Genomic DNA, 25,171 nt, shown 5'->3' with positions numbered 1-25,171 from the left:
TGTTCTATTCTTTGCATTTTTTTTTTCCTATGCTTCAGGTTAGAAATTTTCTATTGATTGTCTTCAAAGTCACCAATCTTGTCTTCTGCTGTATCTAATCTGCTTTTAAAGTCATCCACTGTGTTCTAAGTTTTTTAAATTGGAATTTTCAGTTCCAGACTGTTGATCTGATTCTCTTGACAGATTCATTTCTCCTCTGGAATTTGTCACTTTAAAACTTTTTTGCCCATCTTTTCTTTCACAACACAATCAGAGTTATTCTAAAGTTCTTTTCTGCTAACTCCAATATCTGGATCATTTAGGGTCTATTTGTATTATACATATATTCTCTTGCTTTTTAGTCACATCTTTTCCAGCCTTTTCAAATGTCCAGTAGTTTTTTACTTATGGTAGATCTTGTGAATAAAGGAAAACATAGCAGCTCCAAACAATATTTTCCACAACTGTTCCCTATTTTCTCTTGGACAAACTATGAGAGGGGGTGGTCCCTTGAGTCCAGTCAGAGACTAAACTGAGTCAGGCCTGTGTTACCAGTAAAATTCAGTCCATCTCATTTTACCCTGTTTCTCAAGCATGAATGTCCAAGCTTACCACTGAATGAGACTGGCAGATCTTTTTACTCCTGAGCCCTGGAGTCTCCAATCCCAAGCAGGCTAAAAATCTCTCTTAAGAGAGAGTCTGTTTTTCTACACTAGGCCCATCCCTTTAGTGAGATTTTCCCTCTAAGTACCGTGAGACTGTGAGATTTCAATCTGCCTTCTGGATGAGCCACTAACTTCTTGGGCTACCCCAGAATTCAACAAGTCTCCTGGGGAAAGCCCCTTGCTTTGGGGATTCCTCTAGTTTCCAATCATCTCACCAATCCTGTATAATCCATCACCACAGGGTCAGATGGTTTCCCTTCAACCCAGAATAATCTGTTTGCACCAAGCCTGATCCTCAACTCATGCCCAGAATTGAGGAATGTTTCTAGAGATGAAACAGTCTGCAACTGTCAGCTCATCTAGGAATAGCTCTTTGCTGTCTGGAATTTTAGTTTGTCTAATTCTTGTTGCTTCCACAGGTATCAGATGTCTTTAAAAATACATTCTTTGAGGGGCACCTGGGTGGCTCAGTGGGTTAAAGCCTTTGCCTTCAGCTTGGGTCGTGGTCCCAGAGTCCTGGGATCGGGCCTGCACTGGGCTCTCTGCTCAGCGGGGAGCCTGCTTCCCCACCACCCCCAACCCTGCCTGCCTCTCTGCTTACTTGTGGTCTCTGTCAAATAAATAATAATAATAAAAAAAATTCATTCTTTGCAATTTACATTCTTTTTCCCCCTTGTAGTGAGTGTTACCCTGCTATGACCAACTGTATCTTCCCTGGAAGTATGACTCCCCCAACATCAACTCTAATTTTTGGAGCTCCCTAAGGCCTACTTTTTACTCTTTTCCATCTATACTCATTTACCTGATGATCTTGTCCAGTCAAGTGGCTTTAAATACGGGCTACATCATGACACCAGCCAAGAACTTCTCCTCAATTCACATACTCATGTATCTACTTGTTATTTGCCATCTCCACTTGATTACCTCAGAAGTATTTCACACTTAAAATGTCTAGAAGTAAACTCCTGCTATCCTGGCCAACCTCCCACCCTTACCCACCTGCAGTTTTCTCCCACCTGAGTGACAGAGAACTCTATCCTTCTTGGTGTTCAAACCAAAAATCTTGGTGTAATCTCTCTCTCTTTCTTTTTCTTTTTTTTTTTTTTTACAATTTTATTTATTTATTTGAGAGAGAGAGACAGCGCAAGCAGGGGTAGGGGTAGAGGAAGAAGAAGCCGATTCCCCACTGAGCAGGGATCTTGACGTGGGGCTCAATCCCAAGACCCTGGGATCATGACCTTAGCCGAAGGCAGCCACCCAATCAACCGAACCACCCAGATGCCCTTCTTGGTGTAATCCTTGATTCCTCTTTTCTATATACCATGCCTGATTAGCCAAGAATCATGCTGGCTCCATCTTCAAAATATACCCAGAATCCAACAATTTCTCACCATTTCCACTGCTTCTACCCTGGTCTAAACCACCTTCATTTCTCACCCAGATGATTTCCAAAAGCCTACTAACTAGTCTCCCTGATACTCCTGCTCAACTAGTCTATTTGTAATATAACATTCAAAATGGCCCTTTTTATTATGTCCCTCTTTTACTTAAACTCCTTAAAAGGGTTCCCTTTTAACTCCGAGTAGAACCAAGGATCTTTCAAAGACCTACAAACTCTGCTGGACCTCACCAAGCCTCCCATCTCCCATTACCTTTCCATCTCCCTGTGTTTTCATCAGACACGCCGGCAGCCCGGGTCTACCCCTGACACTGCACAGGCTAGTCCCTCTACCTGAAATGCTCTTTCCCTCATGACTCCCTCATTCCTTTACCCTCTTCTGATCTTTGCTCAGATGATACCCTTGTGAGGCCAAAACGGACCACCCTATTTAAAACTACAACCCTCTTTCATCAATTCCACATCACTCTTCTTCTGATTTTTTTTTCATAGTACTTAACCACCATGAAAAAACTACACAATTTTACTATTTTTTGGTTTATTCCCAGCCTTTCCCTTGTTATTTCCACGCTTTGGAAGCTCTGAGCTTCGCCCTTGGGCCTTCTACCGCACAAGGTTCAAAATGCAGCAAATGTGAAGGTGAGAACACGTGCACAGTTTCGCAGGCTTCCTCCTCCATTTGTGGTGGCTCCCTCTGCGAGAGCGGGGGTCCTTGTTCCTTCTGTTCCCTGAGATTACCTCCGGTATAAAACAGTCGGTGGCAGGTATCAGGTGCTCAGTAAGTATTTCTGAATAAAGAATGGTAAGAGATTTTGCAATACAACATGGTCGTAATGGTATAAAGCAAGTGCTATGGGAACACAGAAGACAGGGAACCGTGTGAGATCTCTGATAACCAGCATTAAACTTTTGTAATTGCTGACTACCTCTCCCACCTCCTCTCAAGTCTATGTAACCCACACTAGCCAGGGAGCATTCATACATCTACACACATGCTGAAAGGAACAACTACCTCTTCCTCACTACCAGACTATTTCAAACATTCTTATTCTTGTCTGCCATGAAGAATAGAAAAAGATGGTTTTTCGTGGTAGGATTCTGGTGGCTCTTTGGAGTTTTTAAGTAGGACCAGCCAAAGCCAAGGAAAGATTAACACATGGACAAGAAAGGACAGAACTTAACTCTGAGTAATAAAAGGGAAGAGGGCTTCAAAGATTCTTTACCATAGAACATTTTCAAGTAAAAAATTAAGGAATCTGAAATAAAGTTTCAATTTATCTTTTGGCACTGGTTAAAGAAAGAGGGATGAACACGAGTGTTTAAAAAAAAAAAAAGCAGCGGTTATGAAAATACTGTGAGCAGGTATTACCCTATCCTAATAAAAGGAAAAGGGAACAGCATTTCCAAAATACACATCAAAGTAGGAAGGAAACTAGAAAATCAGGACTTTTCTAAACAGAGATTGTGCATAAGCATGATCATATGTGTATAAACACTCAGTGTATACAGATACACACAGATATAAACTAAATCTGCTTGCCAAACACACTTCCATAACAACCATCTGTTCTCAGCTACTTGGAATTTTCTCAAATTATCCTTCAAAGAAGGCCATTTTAATTCATTCTCTTTCATGTCAGAGACTCAAATAATTTAAACTTTTTTCCCTTGGGGAAAATTTCAAAAATTTTCAACCCAAGTTGCCCCCAACCTCAACCAACCACCTGATTTATTTCTATTTAGTAGGCACATGGGAGAGGCTCTAGAAAGAAGCAAATCACTTTTCAAAAATCACCATGTATTTACTGAGTGCCACGGAGGGTACACAGGTAGCATCAAACAAGACGGCCAGTCTCAGGGGCTTACATGCATGCAGGGAAAGCAACATAAAACATTTTTCTTAGAAACATCCCAGGATAAATTCTAAGTGGTGTGACAGGAGCCCTAAGTCAAATAAGAACACAGAAGGCAAGAACAGCTTGGATTTCACAAAAGAGGTGAGGTTTGAGCCTACTTTAACGGTGGCTCCTAAGAAGACAACAAGCAGGGGGTGCCGGGGTGGCTCAGTGGGTTAAAGCCTCTGCCTTCAGCTCAGGTCACGATCTCAGGGTCCTGGGATCGAGCCATGCATTGGGCTCTCTGCTCAGCAGGGAGCCTGCTTCCCCCTCTCTCTCTGCCTGCCTCTCTGCCTACCTGTGATCTCTGTCTGTCAAATAAATAAATCTTTAAAGAAAAAGAAGAAGACAACAAGCAAAAGGAAAGCCGAAGTGAGCCCAAAGGATGAACGAATGAGTCCACCGGAAAGCAGGAAGCATATATGGAATACTAAGTAACAGTCTTAGTGGAGCAAAAGCACTACACAGAATGAGGAGGGGAATAAATGAGGGTAAACAGATAGTGTGTGGCTGTATTTTTTTTAAAAACCAGGCAGGGGTTGCCTGGGTGGCTCAGTCCGTTAAGCGTCAGACTCTTGATCTCAGCTCAGGTCTTAATCTTAGGGTTGTGAGAGTTCAAGCCCCGTGCTAGGCTCCGTGCCGGGCATGGAGCCTACTTAAAAAAAAAAAAAAATCAGGGAGGAATTCTTAATATAGGCGTTAAGAAGCAACCACCTTAGAGCGCAGAGCAGGGGTACTGCCCCCTCAGCTCGGGGAAACTGGGGGATTCCTAGGGAAGGAAACACCTGGGCTCAGCCTGCCAGGCCCAGCAAAAGGCCAGGCAAAACAGGGTGCTGGCTGCAGAGACAGAGTGAGGCCCAGGAGGACCCAGGGAACTGAAGCCTCATTCAAATTACAGTCCCCTGTTCTAAAAGGCAAATCATGCAAGCTGCGCAAATTCCTGGAGGCAGAAACCGAGAGAGCCTTGTAAAAATCTACACTGTAAATGTGCAGTGACTGCAGAAGCCGGTCCCTATTCCAGGCACCAACATCCGTTGGACAAAGACTAAGAAAGCAAAGAGTCACCGTCAGGATGGAAACTTCCTTCCTGCCCCAGAATCCCATACCCCAGTCAGGGGCCTGTCCTCCAGGCTCCGGAGCAGAGCTGTGCCACCATGCCCGTCCCGGGCTCCAGGGAAGCCCGTGTGAAGATGCTTCTCGCAACTCCCCACTGGCTAACTGACGCCGAGGCCGCAATCTGGGGCCGGGAGCCACAGGACCAGGCAGGGCATGCTGCTAACACACTGCCCAGAGGTGCAACGGGGGGGCAGCAGGGCTTCCCTGGTGGTGACTCACACCCTTCTCTGCCCCCAGCCAAAGCCAGCAAGCAGGTGCGACAGCCATCCAAAACGCCTCAGAAGGAGCTTCTTCAACTGGTTTTCTGTGCCACTGGGCACTGAGGGTTGTCTGGAATCCTAGATGAGACTCAGGGCTTTCAAACTCTGCATCAGCCTGGGAAATCTTTGTTCAAACCTCTCCAGGAAGCCCCAAATGTAAACCAGATGCCGCCGGGGGCTCCGTGAGGCACTGACCAAAACCCGCTCGCTGCCCCTGCAGGGCCACGTGCCCCGCCTGCTGGCCCAGACCCCCGGGATCGCCAAACCACGTACCAGGCCTCTTTCTGCCTAAGTTTAGTAACAATTTCTGAGGCATAATTAATGCAAATTCAGGTTTCATCTTATATTTCACCATAGATTAGTTCTCTCTGTTGTATCCTCAAGAGGATAAAAAGAGGCTTGTTAAGATACATAAAATTTCCTGAATTATTCCTGTCAGATCAGCTAATGCTGCCCTTTAGGTACCACAAAAGAAGTCATAACAATAGCTGAAATATGGCTAACGGTGGGCTAAATGGCTACCAGGAGAAAATAAATTCCCTCATAGTGTTTTAATGACCAAACCAACCGTAACATCTCCAAGGAAGGAAAATCCATTCTGGAGCAACAGAATCCTGTCGCCTCCCAGCAGTCTTCCAAGCACTACTCTTAACTGTCTGCTTGAAGAATACTGCGCTGACGGAACATCCAATTACTGTTCCTAGTAAGTGTTGTGTCCACTGCTTGGGTGACTCTTGGCACAGAGACCAGAAATCAGTTCTGACATGCTAGTCACGGGTCAGCTGCTGCTAGGTTATCCCATGACCTGGACAGTTCTGTGCCTGTTTCTTGCTTGTTAAAACGGGGACAATGACCCCCATTCCCGGCTACTTTCCACGCAAGCACAGAGGGAAAGGATATGTGAAAGCATATGAAAATGCTTTAAGCTGGAGGCAAGGTGGTTTAGAAAGATAAAGCATTACCGGCTTCAGGGAGCAACCCTCGCCCCCAGGTGCCCAGGAGGAAGGGCTGGAATTTGCGCTCTGCCGTGTACACAGAGCATGCCATCTGCCAAGTTGGCGACAGGGACCCCAGAACAAGAGCCAGGCTGGGTCCCAGAAGGTGCTGCTGGCAATGGTGCCCCTCCCATGTGCACAACCTGTTTCTTCTCTTGCTTCTAATGTCTTCTCTGTCAGCTCCTTGGCACAGACCTTTTCAACATTTACCTCTCTTCCTTCTAGCATCTGGATATCAGGTCCCTCTTCCTCCTTGGAATTGCTGCCAATGGAAATCCCAAAAGTGCAAATAGGGCCATTCTGTTTCTTCTCTGCTTGAACCCTGACCTCAATACCCTGCCCCCGACCATTTGATCTGCAGTATAAAGGCCAAATACTTTAGCCAGTATCTAGGCCCTACATGATGTGATTCTTCCTACCACTCAGGGCTGATCTCCCACTATGATGCCTCAGATCAGATCCCAACATCCAGCTGATCTCATCTGCCTATCACACTAGAACCCAAGGTACCATTCAGGTTGTGGGCTTTAGTTCATGTCAGAAATGCCTCTCCTAAAATCCTGACCTCCCCCCTCTTTCCTGTCCACTTCCCCTTCTGAGTGGTCTCTGTATCCAGCACGTTCTTCTTCTTTTTTCTTAACGAGAGAGAAAGCACGAGAGCAGTAGGAGAGGGGTAGAGAGAGGAAAGAGGACCTTAAGCAGGCTTCATACCCAGTGCCCAGCCCAACACAAGGCTCTGTCTCACTGCCCGGAGATCAGGACCTGAGCCGAAATCAAGAGTTGCTTAACTAACTGAGCCACCTAGGCTCAGTTTAAAGATTTTAACTAACCTCTAAACCCAACACGGGGCAAAATGACTGTCCAGCCAAGGCCAGCATCCCAACCCGAAGGCCATACCTCCGCCTGCCAAGCCAGCGTGGAAGCCGAGAGGGCGGAGGTGCGGCCAGCCCCGAGAACGGCGATCGTCTCCCCGTCGTCATCCACCACCTTGAAGTCCAAGTCCTCGTTGTATTTTCTGCGCTTCACCTGCCGTCCTGAGCGTCGCTTCTGCAGGGCAAACACACCGACCACAGACATGCTCTGTGAGTCAAAGGCAAAAGCCTGCACGAGAAAGAACACACTCATCGACGCTCACTAACATGCACGGGGGGCCCTGCCTGCTGTACACAAGCAACCTTCCTTAAACACAACTCTTTAAAGAATTAAATTCACTCCCAATGAAAGGTAGCTAAAGGAGAGTCTTCTCTTCCCTGCGAAGAAGGTCCACACAGTCTCCAAATCCAGTGACATGTGCTGTGGTCATGAATGACCGTGACTTTGTTTTTCTCCTTTCTGGAACCAATCTCTATTCCAGTAAAACAGGGATGGGAAGTAAACTCCGTCATCTTTCAGATCTCTCCCAGCACAGCTGGAAGCTCCTACTTTAGGGAGCTGTAACTGTTTTGGTTTTGGTCGAATTCACCGTACTTACCGTATTTCTTTAAACACTAAGTAATACCAATTTTATTAGGACTTACTTTGAGAATCTCATATCACTACTTGCAACGCAAGGAGACATCTTGCGTGTGACAAAACAAGATTCATGAGTCACCATCTGAGGACTCATCTATAATTAAGTAACTTGTGACCTTTTAGAGAGACAACATTCTACAACAAAGCAGCCCAGTGGCTTTCCTCAAACAGAAAAGCACATGGTTTGTCTCATGTACACATCATATCCAAGCAGCAGAAACAGTTCTGGGAACCATGCACCAGCTGGTTCTCTCTCCAACCTCAACTTTAAAGAGCAAAACCAAAAACCAAACACTATTTCCCTTATTTTTTAAAGAGCAAAACCAAAAACCAAACACTATATCCCTTATTTTTTAAAGCATACGTCCTGGGCCTCTGTGTTCCCACTGTGTTTCTTCACTAGGTCACCTCTATGACACTTAATTTTCCATGAGGGATTCCCCATGAAAACCTGCCCCCCCCAATCCGATGTACGGATTACCATCCTGGAAACACTCAAAACCCTGCCAACCCCCATCAGCCTGACATGCCTGCTGCTTGGCCCATCAGGACACCTGGCAGCCAACAGTCTGAGTTCATAGGCTGGGATGGAGAGGGCCGCTGCTCTGACACCCCAGACACTACTAATTGCCACTGTGACATTAGAAGCTGACACTTTCCTACAATGAGGACCATCTAGGAATCTGTGAGGGTTCAGAGGATATTTGAGGGTGCAGTAGTCAGATGACTTCACACGGTCCCCCTGCGGCAGCATAGCCCAGATAAACTGTTGTGTATATCAGAGGAAACAGCACTTCCAAATATCAGAAATGCTATCCAAGACAGGTGGCCTCAACTCAGGGAAGAAATTCCTACCAGTCATGGGCTCACTTTGGCAGTTTTAGAAATCTCATTCATGTGGGCAACTCCTTGTTTCCATGTTTGGCCCAACTTCCTTGACTATTTTGGCAAAATGAATACATTTGTCCCTGACTTTCCCAGCATCTGGGATTATGAAAATGTTCTTACACAGACTGGCCTAGCATTCTGAGCCCTAAAAGCATCACCTCCATGGCAAGTAGGCCCTCCAAGTCTTACCCAGAGTTCCCCAAAATTCTATTTCCCATGTTCATTCTTTCTGCAGCCTAATACCATGCCATTTCCCAAGAAGGAAGCAAACAGCACTAAAAAAAACTTGGGAGACCATCAGTATAAAGATCAAAATGTTAGGGGAAAAAGCCTGTGGTCTTCGGCGCTCACCCACCCAACAGTGAAAGCCCAGCCTGGGTCTGTGCGCAAGGGGTGTGGGCTGGAGACAGAGAGAGGAGGGCAACAGAACCGGCGTCAGCGAGATCTGTGCGGCAGCCGTAACCTCCAGCAGGGCTCCCGCTCACAGCTGTACCTGGCTGTCTGCAGACTCAGTGGACTCCTCGGGACTCCGCAGGGATGAGTTCGGCAGGCCCTGATCCAGCTCTAAACTCTCCACTGTGGTTTCACTTTTCCTCTTTCCTTTCTTCTTTCTCTCCACTGGGGTTGGTCCTTGCTCCTTGCTACAAGGAGAAATTCAGAATTAAAACTCTTGGGCAGTTTTTAAAACTAAGAGCTCTCAAGTGATGAAAGTTATGGTATCACATTCTGGAATTCTTGTCCTGGGGTAGGCTTTAATGGGGAATCTACAAGAGTTTCTTCCCAGAACTACACAGAAAGATGGGAAGAAATATGGCTTGAGGCAGAATTCACTTTTTAAAACCCCTATCATGACTACTTTGGCTATGATTAATGTGGTAAGAAGTAAAATAATATGAACATCCCCAAAACCTCACTTTCAGTTTATATAAATGTCTTCTCTAGTAACGTTAATTGCCAGATATTAAGATACTGAGAGTCAGTAAATTAATCTCCCTTTAAGTTACATGGGAAGAGACATTTCCCTAATCTGTCATCATCCTCTACTGAAAATGGTCTATATAAGACTCAGAGTAAGTACTAGGAATTCGGAAATGAAAACAATACTGTCCTTGCCCTTGAGGAGGTTACAATTCTGAAAATCCTACAGGCCACCGACAGCCACAGCCCAGAAGGGTAGTTGAATGCCTCCTGAGAGAGGTGAAGACAGGCAAAGTCTAGCCATCCTGAACAGTCCTAAGATGGCAACACCTCTTAAAAGCTTTTTCTGACCCTCCTAGCTGATAAACTCTCTTTTCCATATTCCCAAAGCACCTCGGCAATGCTTTGTCTAAGGTACACCAACTCTGTCTTTGACCAAAGTTAGTCCTTAACTGTGACATCAGTCTCAGAACCACTCAGTGCCTGGCTCCTGCGTAGCTGCTCCACAAACCTTTGTAAGTGGATAAATATTTCATACATCTCTGATCTCTCCTACCAGACTCTGAGTTCCTAGAGGACAGTATGTATCTGATTAAGGTTTGTATTCCCCACAGTGAGCAGTTTAATGTCTTCTACATTAGTAAGTTCCCAGTAGATGCTTACTGAATAGATGGATGCATCAAGGTCACTCGCCACTGGGGTGATACGGGAAAATGCAACTGAGCAGGGATGGACATGGAACAGAAATTATAATAGGAGCAGTAATAATAATTGTAGCTACTAGTTATAAAGCACCTATTACATACAGGTGCAGCTCCTTAAGTCTCTCACATGTACTACCTCACATGTATTACCTTCACATCCACCTTACAAGGCAGAGGGTACTACTATCCTCGTTTTATCAGGAAGCACGGTGAGGCTCAGTGAGATTTCCAGGGTCATAAGGCTGGTAAATGGTGAGGAAAGGATGTGAGCCCAGGCACGCTCTTAACCACCCTGGCACTCTTGGGGGGATGGAAGAGTGCTAAGCGCACATCTGTTAAAGGACAGCCTGCGTGGCTGGACGACAGGGCAAGTGAACAGAAGCACTAAGTAATGGGGCTGCAAGGAAACTGGTACATACCAAGCCAGAGAGTTCTGGCTTCATTCTGTGTGACAAAGGCCAGACGACAAGCCCAGGCAAGAGGAAATGAAGACCCAGGCTAAATATAATCAATGAAAACTCAAAGGTGAAAATGATTTAAAAGATCCAGGAGAAATAAAACCAGTTACGTGTGGGCAAGGGACAGAACATGGAAGATGAGGAAAAGAGCCAAAACCATGTTTTAGCAGGTAAGTTATCAGAAGGTGGGGTAAGAGAAGGAAACAGATGGCCTTGTTTAGAGGTGGGAGAGCTGGCACGATGAACTTTTGTCAGGAATACCAATCAGTGATGATTGCTGAAATCGGCCTGCCTCTCTCTTGAACACCCTTCACTGCTCATGGACCCTCAATCAGGTCAGCATAGATAGCACGTCCTTGAAGTCTCCTGGCTGAAGAACGGCTTGCTTACCGCCCAGGAAAGGTCTTTACGAAAATTATTCTGTCCAACCTGAGGAAATTAAACTCAAGGGGTCCTGCCATTTTGGAGGATTATACATTTTAATAAGGGACCTATATTCTCCAACACGGAGGAACAAACAAAGGTTCTACTTATCAGTTCAGAACAGGAGACACAAGTGAAATAATTTGTAAAGATTCTAAATTTTTGCAGGATATTCATGTCATGTTATATAGCTCCTCACTAAGAAAACTGTAGAGCAATTTACATTCTATGAAGCGCTTGTGTGTTCCACATCTCGTTTCACTACTAACAACCACAGTCTCATGAGGGAGTCAGGGCAGGTAAATAAACCTCAAATTCCAGATAAAGAAACAGGTTCAAAAGCAGCAAAGGTCACCAGCAGAGGCCCACACTCAGCTCATCTGACCCACAGCCTGTGGCTTTTAACACCGTATTTTGTTTTCTGCCTTCTTCTTAAACCCCCAGTCTCCCTTTTAATGTAAAAACTTCAAATCTCCTTTAATGTTATTTGAATCTCAAAATAATGACCAAAAGAAGTAGCAACAAAATATTCCAATGACCCAAATACAGAAAAATCCACAAATCCATAGTTGTTGACATTTTTTTATATGGATCTCTTAACAAAAGAAGGTTTGTGCTTAATTTTTTGGACACAAATTTAACAATAGCTGATTAATACACTAAGAGTCACCATAATACAATCACATGTTCAGGGCCCCGTTTAATCTTCAGTAAAATCTGAAATCCTTTCTCCCAACAACTGAAATCAATTTATCTGACTACTAACTATAACTTCATTATGTTACAAAACTCTGTCTACATGTTTACTCTTCATTATATGTATTTATCTGTATATATACTCAGAAGTACTCAACTCAAACTCAATCTCAAACCTAAACCATGATCAAGCCATAATTAAGGAAAAGAACCTCCTCAAAATATGCATCTTTACTACACGACCTGTATATATTTTATATTTGCCTTCCAGTTTTCAGAATGACATTAAATAATGAGTATAAGGACGAGTTACTGAGGCACTTTCAAAGTCAAGCCTGGGACACTACTAGATTTTCCTAGCCAGAAGCTGGGGCCAGGTGGAGTAGAGGGAACATCTTCTTAAATACATGTTGGTAAAACAGGAAAACAACTGGTGAAACCTGCTTGCTTATTTGTGGGTAAGTAAGAAAATACTCCAGCTGGGAAACCTTCTAAGTGATTCCTGTAGGGTTACCTTTGGCAACACAATCAATTCTGAGTTCCAAAAATTCTTCTTGGAGCTCTTCAGACAGTATCAGGAAGAAAAGACTCTTTGTAAGCTTATAAATGGGATTTTCAAATAGGACACAAGAAAATATCACCGAATTCACTCTCCAGGAAGAGTAGATGAAATGTGTTTTCTCCCTCTTTGGAATAACTTTTGAAAACTTAATGCTTGAGAGTTTTATCAAATGAAGACATTTAACCTCCAAATTGCTCTACCTATAGATGGATTCAGTCCATGGGAGCTGGTTTGCTCTCTGAAACCCTAGGCTCTTCAAAAATAGTGGTCAAATAATATGTAACAAAACTACACATGTATATACCCTTTGATCTAGCAATTGCATTTATAGGAATATACTCTAAATATATACCTCCAACAATATGAAAATATATACGAGTGAGGTTACGCACTGCAGCATTATTTAGTAACTGCAAGTTAATAGAAACTATCTGCATAAAGAAATGAGAGTGAACAAATTCAGACACCTACAGTAGAGTACTAGGCAGCTGTAAAAACAACTAAGAATCCCACACACTGATGTGGAATGATTTCTAAGATGCACTGCTAAGTGTGAAAAACTGAGTGCAAAATGGTGTATTATGCTACCTTTTGTGGAAGAAAAAAGGGAAAATAAGAAAATATGTCTATTTATATTTTAAAAAGAGGGGTACCTGGGTGGCTCAGTCAGTTAAGTGTCCAACTTGATTTCAGCTCAGGTCAAGATGTCAGGGCTGGGACATCAAGCCCACATGAGGCTTCATGCTGGACGTGGAGCCTGCTTGAGATTCTCTCTCTCCCAGGGCACCTAGGTGGCTCAGCTTGTTAAGCAGCTGACCCTTGATTTTGGATCAGGTCATGATCTCAGGGTCCTGGGATGGAGCCCCATGCCAGTCTCCACACTCAGCTTAAGGATTCTCTCCCTCTGCCCCTCTGCACCATGTTTTCTCTGTCTCTCAAATAAATAAATCTTAAAAAAAAAATTCTCTCCCTCTCCCTCTAAAAAATGTAAAATAAAACTAAAAAATAGGGATGCCTAGATGGCTCAGTTGGTTAAGCGTCTGCCTTCAGCTCAGGTCATGATCCCAGCGTCCTGGGATTGAGTTCTACATCAGGCTCCGTCTGCCTGCCACTCCCCCTGCTTGTGCATGCTCTCTCTCTCTCTGGCAAATAAACAAAATCTTAAAAAATAAAATAAAAGAATTACAGGAGGGATGTACCAAAAAACAATGATTATCCATAAGGGATAGGTGGAAAGAATGGGTTGGAACAGATACAGGAAACAAATGACTTCTCTTTGACGTCTCTGAAAGTATCTTTTTCTAAAGATTTGAGTTTTGGAAGCATACTGAAGTTCTACATAATAAAAAATTAAAAGTTAAAGGTGAAAACAACCTTAAATCAGTCCAAGTGTGTCCCTTCCTTCCCCCACATTGACTAGAGGGAGGAAATCTCATTAATTTATGAACACAGTAGTTGACCATTGAGCAATACAGGGGTTAGGGGAACCGACTCCCTAAATAATCAAAAATCCTTGTATAACATTTGACTCCTCAAAAACTTAGCTACTAGTAGCCTACTACTGACCAGAAGCCTTAATATAAACAGTCAATTAACACCTATTTTGTATATGTATTTTGTACTGTATTCTTACAACGAAGTGAGCTAATGTTACTAATAAAATTTTAAGGAAGAGAAAATCCATTTATAGTACTGTACTGTAATTATTAGGGAAAATCTGCATATAAGTGGATCCATTCAGTTCAAACCCGCGTTGTTCAAGGGTCAACTCTATTTGACTACATACCTTCAGTTTTTGGGGCAGTGAAAAAATCCTGGCCTTTTTGGTAGGCATATGGGTGAAGCAATTTTGAAGCCATTTGAGATGTGATATGGGATTAAGCAAATGAGTAAATGTGTTGATGTGAGGAGTCGTGGTTCTCAATGAGGAAGAGGGAGGATGTAAGTATGAAATGTTGTTAAGGCAAGGAAGATAACAGGGGATCTAAACTGCAGGCATTAGCATGGACTCGGGATTTCTAGAATAAGCACATGTATGAACACATGCATATAAATGCGACGCAGGTATTATGGATGTATCATGCATGTGTGCATATAGGTGTGTGTACATGCATGTAATCTGCACATGTATGTGTGTTCTCCCCCCTGCTCTGACAACTGAAAGAGCCAAAAAGTGGAGACGCCGCAGTTACAATGTGCGCACCCAGCACACACACCTTGGTCTGTAATACCAAAGTTCCTTCCAGAAATAGCCAATTCCAAGGCTGAGGTAGGAAGATATGAGATGAGCCTGAAACATTCTTGCTATGTCAGAGAGTAAAGGGGGTGCTCACGAAAACGAAGGCAGCTTGGCGAAAAGACACAGGAGTAAACCTGAAGAGCTCTTGTGGGTCAAAACCGGGGCCGTCTGAGCACCAAAGCAACTAAGGACCGTAATGAATTATGGGAGCTGAGGACAACAGGAATCCAAACCAGTAACGGACAGAGAGATAAATGATGAATGTGAAGGGGAGAAGGGAGAGCTCTAGCTTCCTGAAGAGCCCAAATGGTAAATGCAGAGGAAGGGTGGAGGTGGAAGATCATTCTGTAACCACTGGAGGAAAGATGAGTCCAGTCCAGAACCATCCAGGAATGCATGACAGCTGAGAACATGGGAAGGTGAGCAGGATTTTTGCACCATGCTGAAGTGTCTCCCCACAGAGTGCTTATTAGCTGCTAGTGAACAAAAGCAGTCAACCAGACAATGGTTAGGGAAGAAAATGGTCCTACTACTCTTAGGAAAAACTCACGGGAGTACTTAGGGATAAAAAGTCATGATACATGCACCTTATTCTCAAATAGTTCAAGAAAAAAACGTAATTATTTTCATATATACCTATTCCATGACTGGAGTGGATACTGTGTTTGTTCAGCATTGTTTTGCTGATAACCACTATGGACCTTCCAGACTACAAAAGTGGGCAGAAGGTCAGGCGGGACTACAGTATCCTATTCCTTTTACCACAGTGACTGATCTGGGGATGGATACATGACCCAGCCAGGCCAACTTGGGAGTCCTTCCTTTAAAAAAAAAAAAAAAAAAAAATGGCAGGCTTGCATAGGAAAATGAGTCTCTTTCCTCCTGCATTATACGGTGGTTAAGCTGTAGCCCACAGCTGCAGGCCGCCGCAGTTCAACCTCCAGAAGAAAAGCAGTTGCAAAGGATGGAGCCGACACCCAGAAAGATGCAAGGGAGGGTTGGAGGCAAAGAGTACTAGCGGAATCCTCAACTGCACTTCCCGGTTCTGCTCCTTAAAATCAGTGAACCCTCTGTTACTTTTTTTTTTTTTTAATTTAATTCAAGTTGGGTTTATGTCACTTGTAACCAAGGGAATTCTGTGTAACACAAAGACCTAATAATACTCTCACCACTTAATGGCACACAGGGCTAGAGCAAAGCAATTTCATTTTTATAATCCTCTTTTCTAGCTTTCAGGGTTAGAACAAACTAACTTGCAAGGACAGAAAGAAAAATGGCAGACAACATTTTTGAAGCTCAAAGCAGTTATTTTTAGTAACAGAAGTCAAACTTGATTTTACAATAAAACATGTATGTGCCACGCAAGTAGTTCGACTAACCCATGTAACTAACAACAGCTGATTAGCAGGCCTCACCCCAAAGCTCTCCGGATGTCTTCTACACAGCTTCATCAGCCAAGAAGACTTTCTACTTCTTTACCTTCTGCAGTTTGTATTAGGAAAATAAGTAATTTGGGGGCCTTCTGAATAGGAAACTACATTACAGTAGCTACTTAGAGAAAATTACATAAAAGCACTAGATAGACAAGACTTTCTCAAACTTTCCTCCCAGCCTCATCTCCAATTCCCAACCTCCAGGTTTCTTTGGTAGAACTGAGAGTTAGAAACTTAGCACCAGATCTGAATATGAGAAAGATCTGGGTATGTGTCACAACACTGTTCTACTAGGAGTCATTCATGACTCTGCCTCCATAGATTCCAGGTAGTAAGAATTTTTACCTATCAAACCCCATTATTTCAAAATAACTCATCATCCCATTTTTATTTTTTATTTTATTATTTTTTTTAAAGATCCTATTTATTTGACAGACAGAGATCACAAGCAGGCAGAGAGAGAGGAAAAGGCAGGCTCCCCGCTGAGCAGGGAACCCAAGGCGGGGCTGATCCCAGGACCCTGGGATCATGACCTGAGCCAAAGGCAGAGGCTTTAACCCACTGAGCCACCCAGGCGCCCCATCATCATCCCATTTTTAAATTAAAATATCCATTAAAGTCAGCAAGAAAAATCAGTTACTGCCATAGGGAGTTGCCATAATTCCCAAATTCAGAACTGAAAACAGCACATGATGCCGGTTACTGCCTTCACAGACACGCACGTGGCTGGGGAGTACACAGCCCAGGAACTACCTCCACTCCAGGAACAACCCTTCAAAGAAGCTTCCAGTCCAGGCCTTGCCATAGGCCCTGATCCTCCTCCCAGAAGGACATACTGTAAACATGGATATTACCTCCAAAGAGTCCCCCTGCACCCTTACTGCAACTTTTACTTAATGCCCATGTTGGTTCAGTCTATACACCGAGAACTGAGTTGGGCAGAGATCGCAAAAATACCGGTTAAATGAAAAAAAAAAAAAATACACAGAACTAACTGTTTTGGTATAGATACAGTCAACTGTACACAAAACGAGAAGCAAATCTACCCTGTCCTCTGTCCCTTTAACTGTTATCACTAGCACCATCAAAAACAAAGATTACAGGCACCTGGCTGAGTGGGTTAAGCCTCTGCCTTCAGGTCAGGTCATGGTCTCAGGGTCCTGGGATAGAGCCCCAGGGCAGGCTCTCTGCTGAGCAGGGAGCCTGCTTCCCCTTCTCTCTCTCTCTGCCTGCCTCTCTGCCTACTTGTGATCTGTCTCCCTGTCAAATAAATAAGTAAAATCTTAAAAAAAGGGGGGGGGGCTTAAAAAAAAAAAGATTACACTAGTTTGTGATATTATCCTAGCAAAAACATTACATACTTATAAGATGAAAAAGTACAGTTTTAATAAGCAATCTTATTAAAAGTTATAAAAGGGGTGTTACATGCAACTAATGAATCTGAACATGACATCAAAAACTTAGATGTACTATAATATGCTGGCTAACTGAACATTTTTAAAAAGTTATAAAAGCAAATAAAAATTTAAAAAAATGTAGGATTTCACATGACAAGCCATCCCTACTTCCACCAAATCCCACTTTCTAGAAAGAACTGCCTTTGAATGAGAGCACTCTAGCTCCAATGTGTTCATGCTTCTAGTTCTTTACCTGTCAACATTAAGCAACAGCTAGAGACATCCTGGTAGGAAAGTTGATTAATTTAGATCTTACATATCTCCCCTACTCTCTCCCCTACTCAATATTTTTGTTGAATTCTTTTAGTTTAGGCAATATGTTTTAAATTTTCATTAATTCTTTCTTGTTTTCTGACTGTTCTGTTTCATAACTCATCCTTGTTTTGCAGACAAAATACCATCTTAAATCTGAGAACACAAACCTAACATCTTCACAGATTTTTTTCCTGGACTTCTTTCTTCTGAGGACAATTGTTCTGCTCATTCCCTTCTCCTCTTCTTTGCTGCTTAAAATTTTCCTCTACGGTCTCATGATCTTTGGTGGATTGTTGTTCTTGTTCAAAATGAAGGAGGTTGAGGGGCCCCTGAGTGGCTCAGTCGGTTAAGTGCCTGCCTTCAGCTCAGGTCATGATCCCAGAGTCCTGGGATCCAGCGTCACATGGGGCTCCTGCCCCACATAGGGCTCCTTGCTAAACAGGGAGCCTGCTTCTCTCTCTCCCTCTCCCTGCCAATCCCCTTGCTTATGCTCTTTCTCTGTCAAATAAATGAAATCTTTAAAAAATAATAAAAAATAAAGTAAAATGAATGAGGTTGATAATACAGGTGGCTGGTGAGACTAAGTCTCACCCCTGAATGAGAAGCCTGGCTTAGTACTCTGTACACATACGTAGCTGCCCTCTTGCCCCTTTTAGGGTATTGGCAGGGAAAGGCAGAACAATAGCCTAAGTCCCTTTCTTATTGATGAGAGTCTCCACACGGGAGTCCCAGAGCATCCCCCGGGGCAAACTGCTCAATACCTTCAGAGTAACCACCCGATTTCAGCCTGGAGCTGACCAGCCATACAACCACTCACTCTACAGGAAGTCCCTTCAATCACCTCCACTTCTGGCCTGCTCCCACCCCTTCTCCAGGGCTGCCTGGTCCACTGTGAGGAAGCAGCATTTCTATCTCTACTACAAAGAGCTCCTGCATGCTGGGATCCCCCCACAGCATCTATCCACCAGTATGATACAGTGGCCTGCCTTGCCCAGAAATTCACATCTCTCATCTTTAAAGATGTATTCCCCTCTGTCCTTCCTGGCATTTCGTTATTATTTGGTTAAGAAGTAAAAATAAAAGTATGCTCAGTGGCCATCTTCAAACTAGTAGCACCCCTCCCCCAACCTGCTATGGATTCTCCCAGGAGCCATCATTCTTCCTCTTCCCGTGAGCAGCTTGTGGTGAGCTCTGAAAATGATCTGCTGTTCACCTGACCCAGAAAACCCTATGAAATCATGCAAATCAAGAGGTTCAAATCTTTGGTTCACTCTAAGAACACATGTGAAACTGCCAGGCCATCTAGGGTCCTCAGATCCCCAAAAGCCCCAAGTATGTGACGGCCACGCTGTGCAGAAGTGGGGTGTAGTGCTCGGGCGCTACTGCCTGGGGCTGGGAGGTGGGCCCAGGCTGAGGAGCAGGGCTGCATGTGGGGTGCGGGGCCCACGAGCAGTGCTGAAGTTTTACCACACAGGCTTAAAAATGCTGAGAATAATGCTGACTTAAGGGTTTAGATGCAGATTCTCTGGCCTTTGAGCATACCCAGGTGAACAAACCCCAAGACGCGGCACCGAATTTACACAGCTCACGGTCAGATTAACTCGTACACGAGCTCTCCCTGGACCACGAGATGAGCCTTCCTGAAAAAGAGCAGACCGTTCCGAAACCAGCAGAGGAGGCTACACAGAAGAAAAAGATACCCCCGAAGAAGCAAAAAACTTATGGCCTGGGAATCATTTCAGCATAAAATAAATGCAAGTGAAAGCAAATGCAGGAAAAAAACAAAACGAAACTGGAAAAGCACCCCCCCCCCACATTTATTTGAATGTCTTTTGGTCTTTTTGCTTTAAGTCTTTTCTTATCTATTAACTCCTTTAATACCTGGCTCTGTACTCGCCACTTCCAAGGCACTGACTCTGGCACAACTGGCACAGTCTTGGTCTGCCAAATCCTTCCAGTCATTCTGTATGCGGTTATACTAGGGTCTTCTGCTTGTTTATGTTTTTGCCTGATTTTGGAACCCTCGCAGGGCTGTTTCTCTAACCCGTGAAGCTCCTCTGAGGTAGGGAGGAGCACAGACGACGCGTCTATGACACCTTCCTCCCTCCACTACCCCACTCCCACCGAAGGTACTCATAAATAAAGCCAGGCACATAGGAGGCACTACAAGATACAGAAAAAAGAAAGAGGCAGGTATTCATCCAGCATTCTTATTTAGAAGTGTTTCTTTTCAGATTCAGTAAAAGCCCACTGTGTACCCAAGCCTAACGTAAAAAGCCCTGGGGACTACAGAGTAACAAGCACTCCAGGGGCTCCTAGAAAAACAGGGATGGAGACTTAATCCAAAACTTCAGAGGTGGGTCTCTGCCCCTGTCATTCGCAGTTCCTCCCTACTTCCCGTAAAGCCCAGTGGGTTCCGAGCACAGGTCTCTACTCAGAACTCGTTTGTCTTCACATTTGTCTTCTTCCTTCTAATAACTGTCAGAATATAAAAACAAGTCCCCCAACAGAAAGAATGCTGTCAACACACACTCTTGAGCCTAAGCCCGGCTCCACTCAGCGAAGATCTGCAGTCTCAACAAAGCTGGGTGATCGACCTTCAAGCAGTGACACGGAGCTGGGCTGAGATTTCACTGCCCTCCTGCATCACAGTGGCGGTCGACTCACAGCTCTAAGGGTTATGGAACCGGAAGGTCTGGGCTTAACTTCCTAGAAGCAACCCTTCAAGAAGGAAACCAGAAAAGGTAAAACCTTTCTTCCAGGATACTACTAGACTTACTGGATTTGGGAAATAATATTCTGTTCTGGGTTGACAAGCCAAAATAAATGGAGGTAAAAGCTGAGGCCCCCAACCTGGGGTATGTTTTGGAAAAACAAACACAGAAACAAAAACAACACAAACAAAACCCTCATCCAACAAGCAATTCTCAGGCACAGGGTGTCTGAGAATTCAACTCAACTCTGACACGATCTACCTGGAGACAGCATCAGATTCCAGAGGTTGCAGGCCCACGGCCACAACCCTGCCCCCACCTGGCCTCCCACTTCAGATGCCAGTCCCAAGTCCAGGTTCGCCTGTGCTTCTGACCAACTGCCATACACCAGAGGTTCCAGGGACCACTCCCCCACATCCACCCACTCCCACCCCAAGTTCCATTAATTTGCTAGAGCAGCTCACAGAACTCAGGGACATACTTACTTACATTTCCCAGTTTGTTAAAGGATATGACAAAAGATACAGACGGACAGCCAGATAAGGAGATCCACAGGGCGAAGCCTGGGAGGACCCTGAGCACAGGAGCTTCCGTCCCTGTAGAGTTGGGCTGTGCCACCCTCCTGGCACACGGATGTATTTACCCACCTAACATTCCCCAAACCTGCTACTATTGGGATTTTAGGGAGGCTTCCCCACATCGGCATGATCAATTATTAACCCCACTTCCAGCCTCCCTCTCTGGATAATCTCCCTTCTCTGGATAATTGGCAGCGGGTGGGGGGGGGCGGTGCTGAAAACTTCAAGCTTCTAGTCGTGGTTGGTCTTTCTCATGACCAGTTGCCATCTAGGAGTCAACTCAGAGTCACCTCACCAGAACAAAAGATGCTTCTAGTATTCTGATCACTTAGGAGTTTGGAAGGGTTTAGGTGCCTTGTGTCAGGGTCACAGACAAATGGTAGAACAAGGAATGCTCCTAGAGTTCTTATCACTGAGATTACAACAGTTTCGGGAGTCTTGTGTCAAGGATGGGTCGAAGACCAAATGTTAGAATAAGAGATAAGACTGGTATTTCCATCACTCAGGAATGTACAAAGGCTTCAGGAGCTCTGTGCCAGGAACCAGGGCAGAAACCAATACATGTAGTTCTTATTACTTCACGGGGCTCATCACACCATTCATCTCTTTTCCTCTTTTTGGTTTTCCATGCAGAGCAGATGTTAAATATAAAAATGTAAATATGCTCCATTTTCCCAGTGATCTTTTATCTGTTTCTCAAAGGATGGTCTAAGAACCAAGTACACTTTAATTATCTGGCAAGCTTTTCAATTTGTAGGTTCCTGGGTCCACCTCAGACCTAATAAATCACCCCCTCTGGCGAGGTAGTCTGGAATCTACTTTCCTAACAAGCTGTCCAGGTGATTCCTTAGGCACAGCAAAGTCTGGGCTTCAGAGATCCAAGCAGACGTTCCTCCACTTAGGCTAGTTCACTGTTCAGTTTCTTTCTTTTCTTTCTTTCTTCCTTTCCTGTCCTTTCCCTTCCTCTTCCCTCACCCCCACCTTTACCTTTTCTCCCTCCCTCCCTAGCTTTCTTTCTTTAAGATTTTGTTTATTTATTTGAGAGACAGCGAGAGAGAGCATGAGCTGGGAAAGAGGCAGACTCCCCGCCGAGCAAGGAGCCTGATGTAGGGCTCGATCCCGGACCCCGGGATCATGACCTGAGCCGAAGGCAGATGCCTAACCAACGGAGCCACCCCAGTGCCCCCACCGGTCAGTTTCTTGACTTTTGAGAGAGAGAATATAAACCATTCTGACATAAGTGGAAACTCCAAAGCTCTAACAAAATAAACACCAACACTCAAGACCCTGGCTTACAAAAACCACCTCTAGCTCCATCCAAATGTTCAGCTCCTGATTTGAGAAGACTGCAGCCTAAAGGGCCATCAACCTAGTCCTCGGGCACTCCTCCTAGATGTGGAGTAAGAACACCAGATGGCCTCACACACACTGGAATGGGTCGTCTTTCCTGCTCATCGAACCATGCTTTGATGCCATGAAGCTAACTTTTACTAAAGGCTATCTCAAGAAAGAGAAGTATGAAACTCACAGACACACAGAAGCAACTGATCCTAAAACCGTTGCTGAGGACAGAATCCATTACATCTTGGAAGGTTCCTTAGTGATAAATTTCTTTGGCCGCCCTAAGGAAGTGCCAACGTGCTTTCCTAATACTGAAGCATTTTCCCAAAGCCCTATCGACATTCTAAGGCCCCCAGGACTGGACTTGACGCCTGCCTACGATTTCTGATGCCCTTGCTGCAGCCAGACAGGCTCTGTGTGTCTACGTCTGGAAAGGTCTGTGTATGTGTTTGGGTGTACAGGTGCATGTGTATCTTTGTCTATACGTCTTCTTCCACCAGTGGCCCCTTCCTCTTTGGGAAAAGGTACTATAATTAAAAAGGTGTAAAAGCAATTAATCTATACTAAGTGAAATTTATGTATCAGAGTCAGGGAAATGACAGCCTTAACATGGCTTCTTCCTGGAAGAGCTTTTTTGCTTAAGTTTTATTCAATAAAGAAGTGCTCAAACTCCAAGATAGTTTGAAGGGAAAGGAAGAGATGGTAGTTGAAAGTCAGTTTCCCCCTTCTCTTACTCGGGCATCACTACTGACATCACCCTTGGAAAGGACAATCGGCTAGGCTCTGTCACCTGTTCAGAAGAGGAGACACGTTCGGTGATCTGCTTGCTGCCTCAAGTGCAGAAGAAGCAGCATGGGAAAAAGCTGGAGCCACCTTACAGTCTCTAGAGGATTCCAGGACACTGTGGGTGCGCAAACTGAAATTCTACAGAAGAAGGGCCATTTCCTACAAATAAAAAAAATAATTTCTCTGACACTGGAATCTCCCCACCATTTTCCTTTCCCAACATTTCTCCGTGAGGCATAAACAGGTGCGAAGCTGCGGGAGAAAAAAGGGGGAGCTGGAGTCAGATCCCAACAGTGCTGCCCATGAGTCTTGTGCCTTAGACAAGTTATTTTTAAGATGTTTATTTCTTTAGTTAAAGTCAAGACACCACCTACTATTATTTAACAATGAAAAAAAAATAATGGGAGTTATTATATCTTACATGGGTCTTATTTTCAGGGAAAGAGCTCTATTCGTTTGTTCTAGGAAAATAAATTATATACATAAGATATATAGTGTATAAATACATAAATTATATATAATATATAAATATGCAAAGCATGTAAATTATATATTATAATACATAAATACATAAACGTTCTTAATGTACTGAACATCTTGGCAAATCTCTCTGATGATTGACCCCCAAGAGCATACAAGACAAAGCACAGTGGTCTTGACCTCAGGCACTTAACTGATGTTGATGAGACAAGTCATACACAACGACAGTTTATGACTGAAAGGCACCATCTGCAAAGGGCAATGTCCAGGACTGGGGATCAGGAGGTCTGAGTTTATGACACACCCCTATACACAAGTCACTTCTCAGTGCATCTCCCTCTTCCTGGCTGCAGTATGACAGGTTAGACTTGCTCTCCTCAGTCTTCCCAGGGAAAAAGTCTCTGATTCACAACGCGGAGCAAGGCTCCAAGTGCTATGGAAGAGGGGACATGCCAGCCCACTGGTTTGGGGAAGCTCTATGGAGAACCAGGACTTGCACTCAGATCTGGAAATGGAAAGGACTTGGGATCCTAGGACAAGGACAAGGGCGTCATGTGGGAGGAATATAGCAAGAGCGATCCAGAAGAAACAAGACAAGTGTCTTCAGGGGCCAGTGACATCAGTCTAGCTGGTGAGGTCGCTTGTCAGAGATCAGAAATGGGGCTAGGGTCACACCCCAAAGGGTTTAAATAACAGAGAAAGGAGCCTGGACTTTGTCTTGGAAGCAGTAGCAACAAATCAGAAGTTGCACAGCAGACATAAACTGTTGGAGGAAATCTCATTTCCCGGTGCCCCAGTTTTACTCCTGAGGAGGGAGTAACACTGGCGACAGACTTTCAGCCCTTCTTCAAACTCCTCCCACGTCTCTGATCAGAGACCTCCCGGACTGGAGAGACTGGGAAAAGGAACAGCGCAGACATGGCCCAGCATGTGCTCCAGGCTTCAGTGCCTGCACTTCTGGGGGACAAACTCAACTGAGGGAGTAACAAGCAGCAGGCCCATTCCAGCCACGAGCTGGCGGAGGCTCTTCAACCCGGTTTATAATAACCGAGCTGATCACTCAACTCCATCTTAGTTGACTATTTCCAAACTGATCTGGAAGGAAGAGAGGATAAAGGCCTTTGATTCACCACCTTTTCCACCTACAAAAAGACATAAGACAGTAACAGTGCTTCTCAAAGATTCACCGGTGGAAGCTGGCAAGATGAACTGAAGGTGGAAAAGACCGGAAGCCTTAAATCAATTATAGAGCTCCCACGACAATCCAAGTGCCCAGTGAATGATCTGCAACTACCAATATACCAATTAATTCCTACTCAAATAAAAACATGCACCTGAGCCAATCTGGGAGAAAGCAAAAGAGAAGCATAAAAAACTGAGACTCAATTCCCAACATTTTCCTTCAATTAATGTCCTTT

General features: G+C 44.4%; 1 protein-coding gene across 1 annotated transcript in view; it reads right to left on the bottom strand.

Moving 5' to 3' along the window:
- The window catches only part of CHD6 (chromodomain helicase DNA binding protein 6), a 195,986-nt gene that overhangs the window by 104,052 nt on the left and 66,763 nt on the right, over window positions 1–25,171 (bottom strand). Inside the window, exons 7-8 of the mRNA XM_080813272.1 lie at window positions 9,203–9,350; window positions 7,207–7,356 (exon numbers count right to left, since the gene is read on the bottom strand). Of these exons, the coding sequence (XP_080669398.1) occupies window positions 7,207–7,356; window positions 9,203–9,350 (298 nt within the window). The remainder of the gene's footprint in view (window positions 1–7,206; window positions 7,357–9,202; window positions 9,351–25,171) is intronic.

This window comes from Martes martes (assembly GCF_963455335.1).
Source record: "Martes martes genome assembly, chromosome: 9".
NCBI classification, from domain to species: domain Eukaryota; kingdom Metazoa; phylum Chordata; class Mammalia; order Carnivora; family Mustelidae; genus Martes; species Martes martes.
Note: the sequence above shows the minus strand (reverse complement) of the source record. Positions and strands in the feature narration are given on the sequence as shown.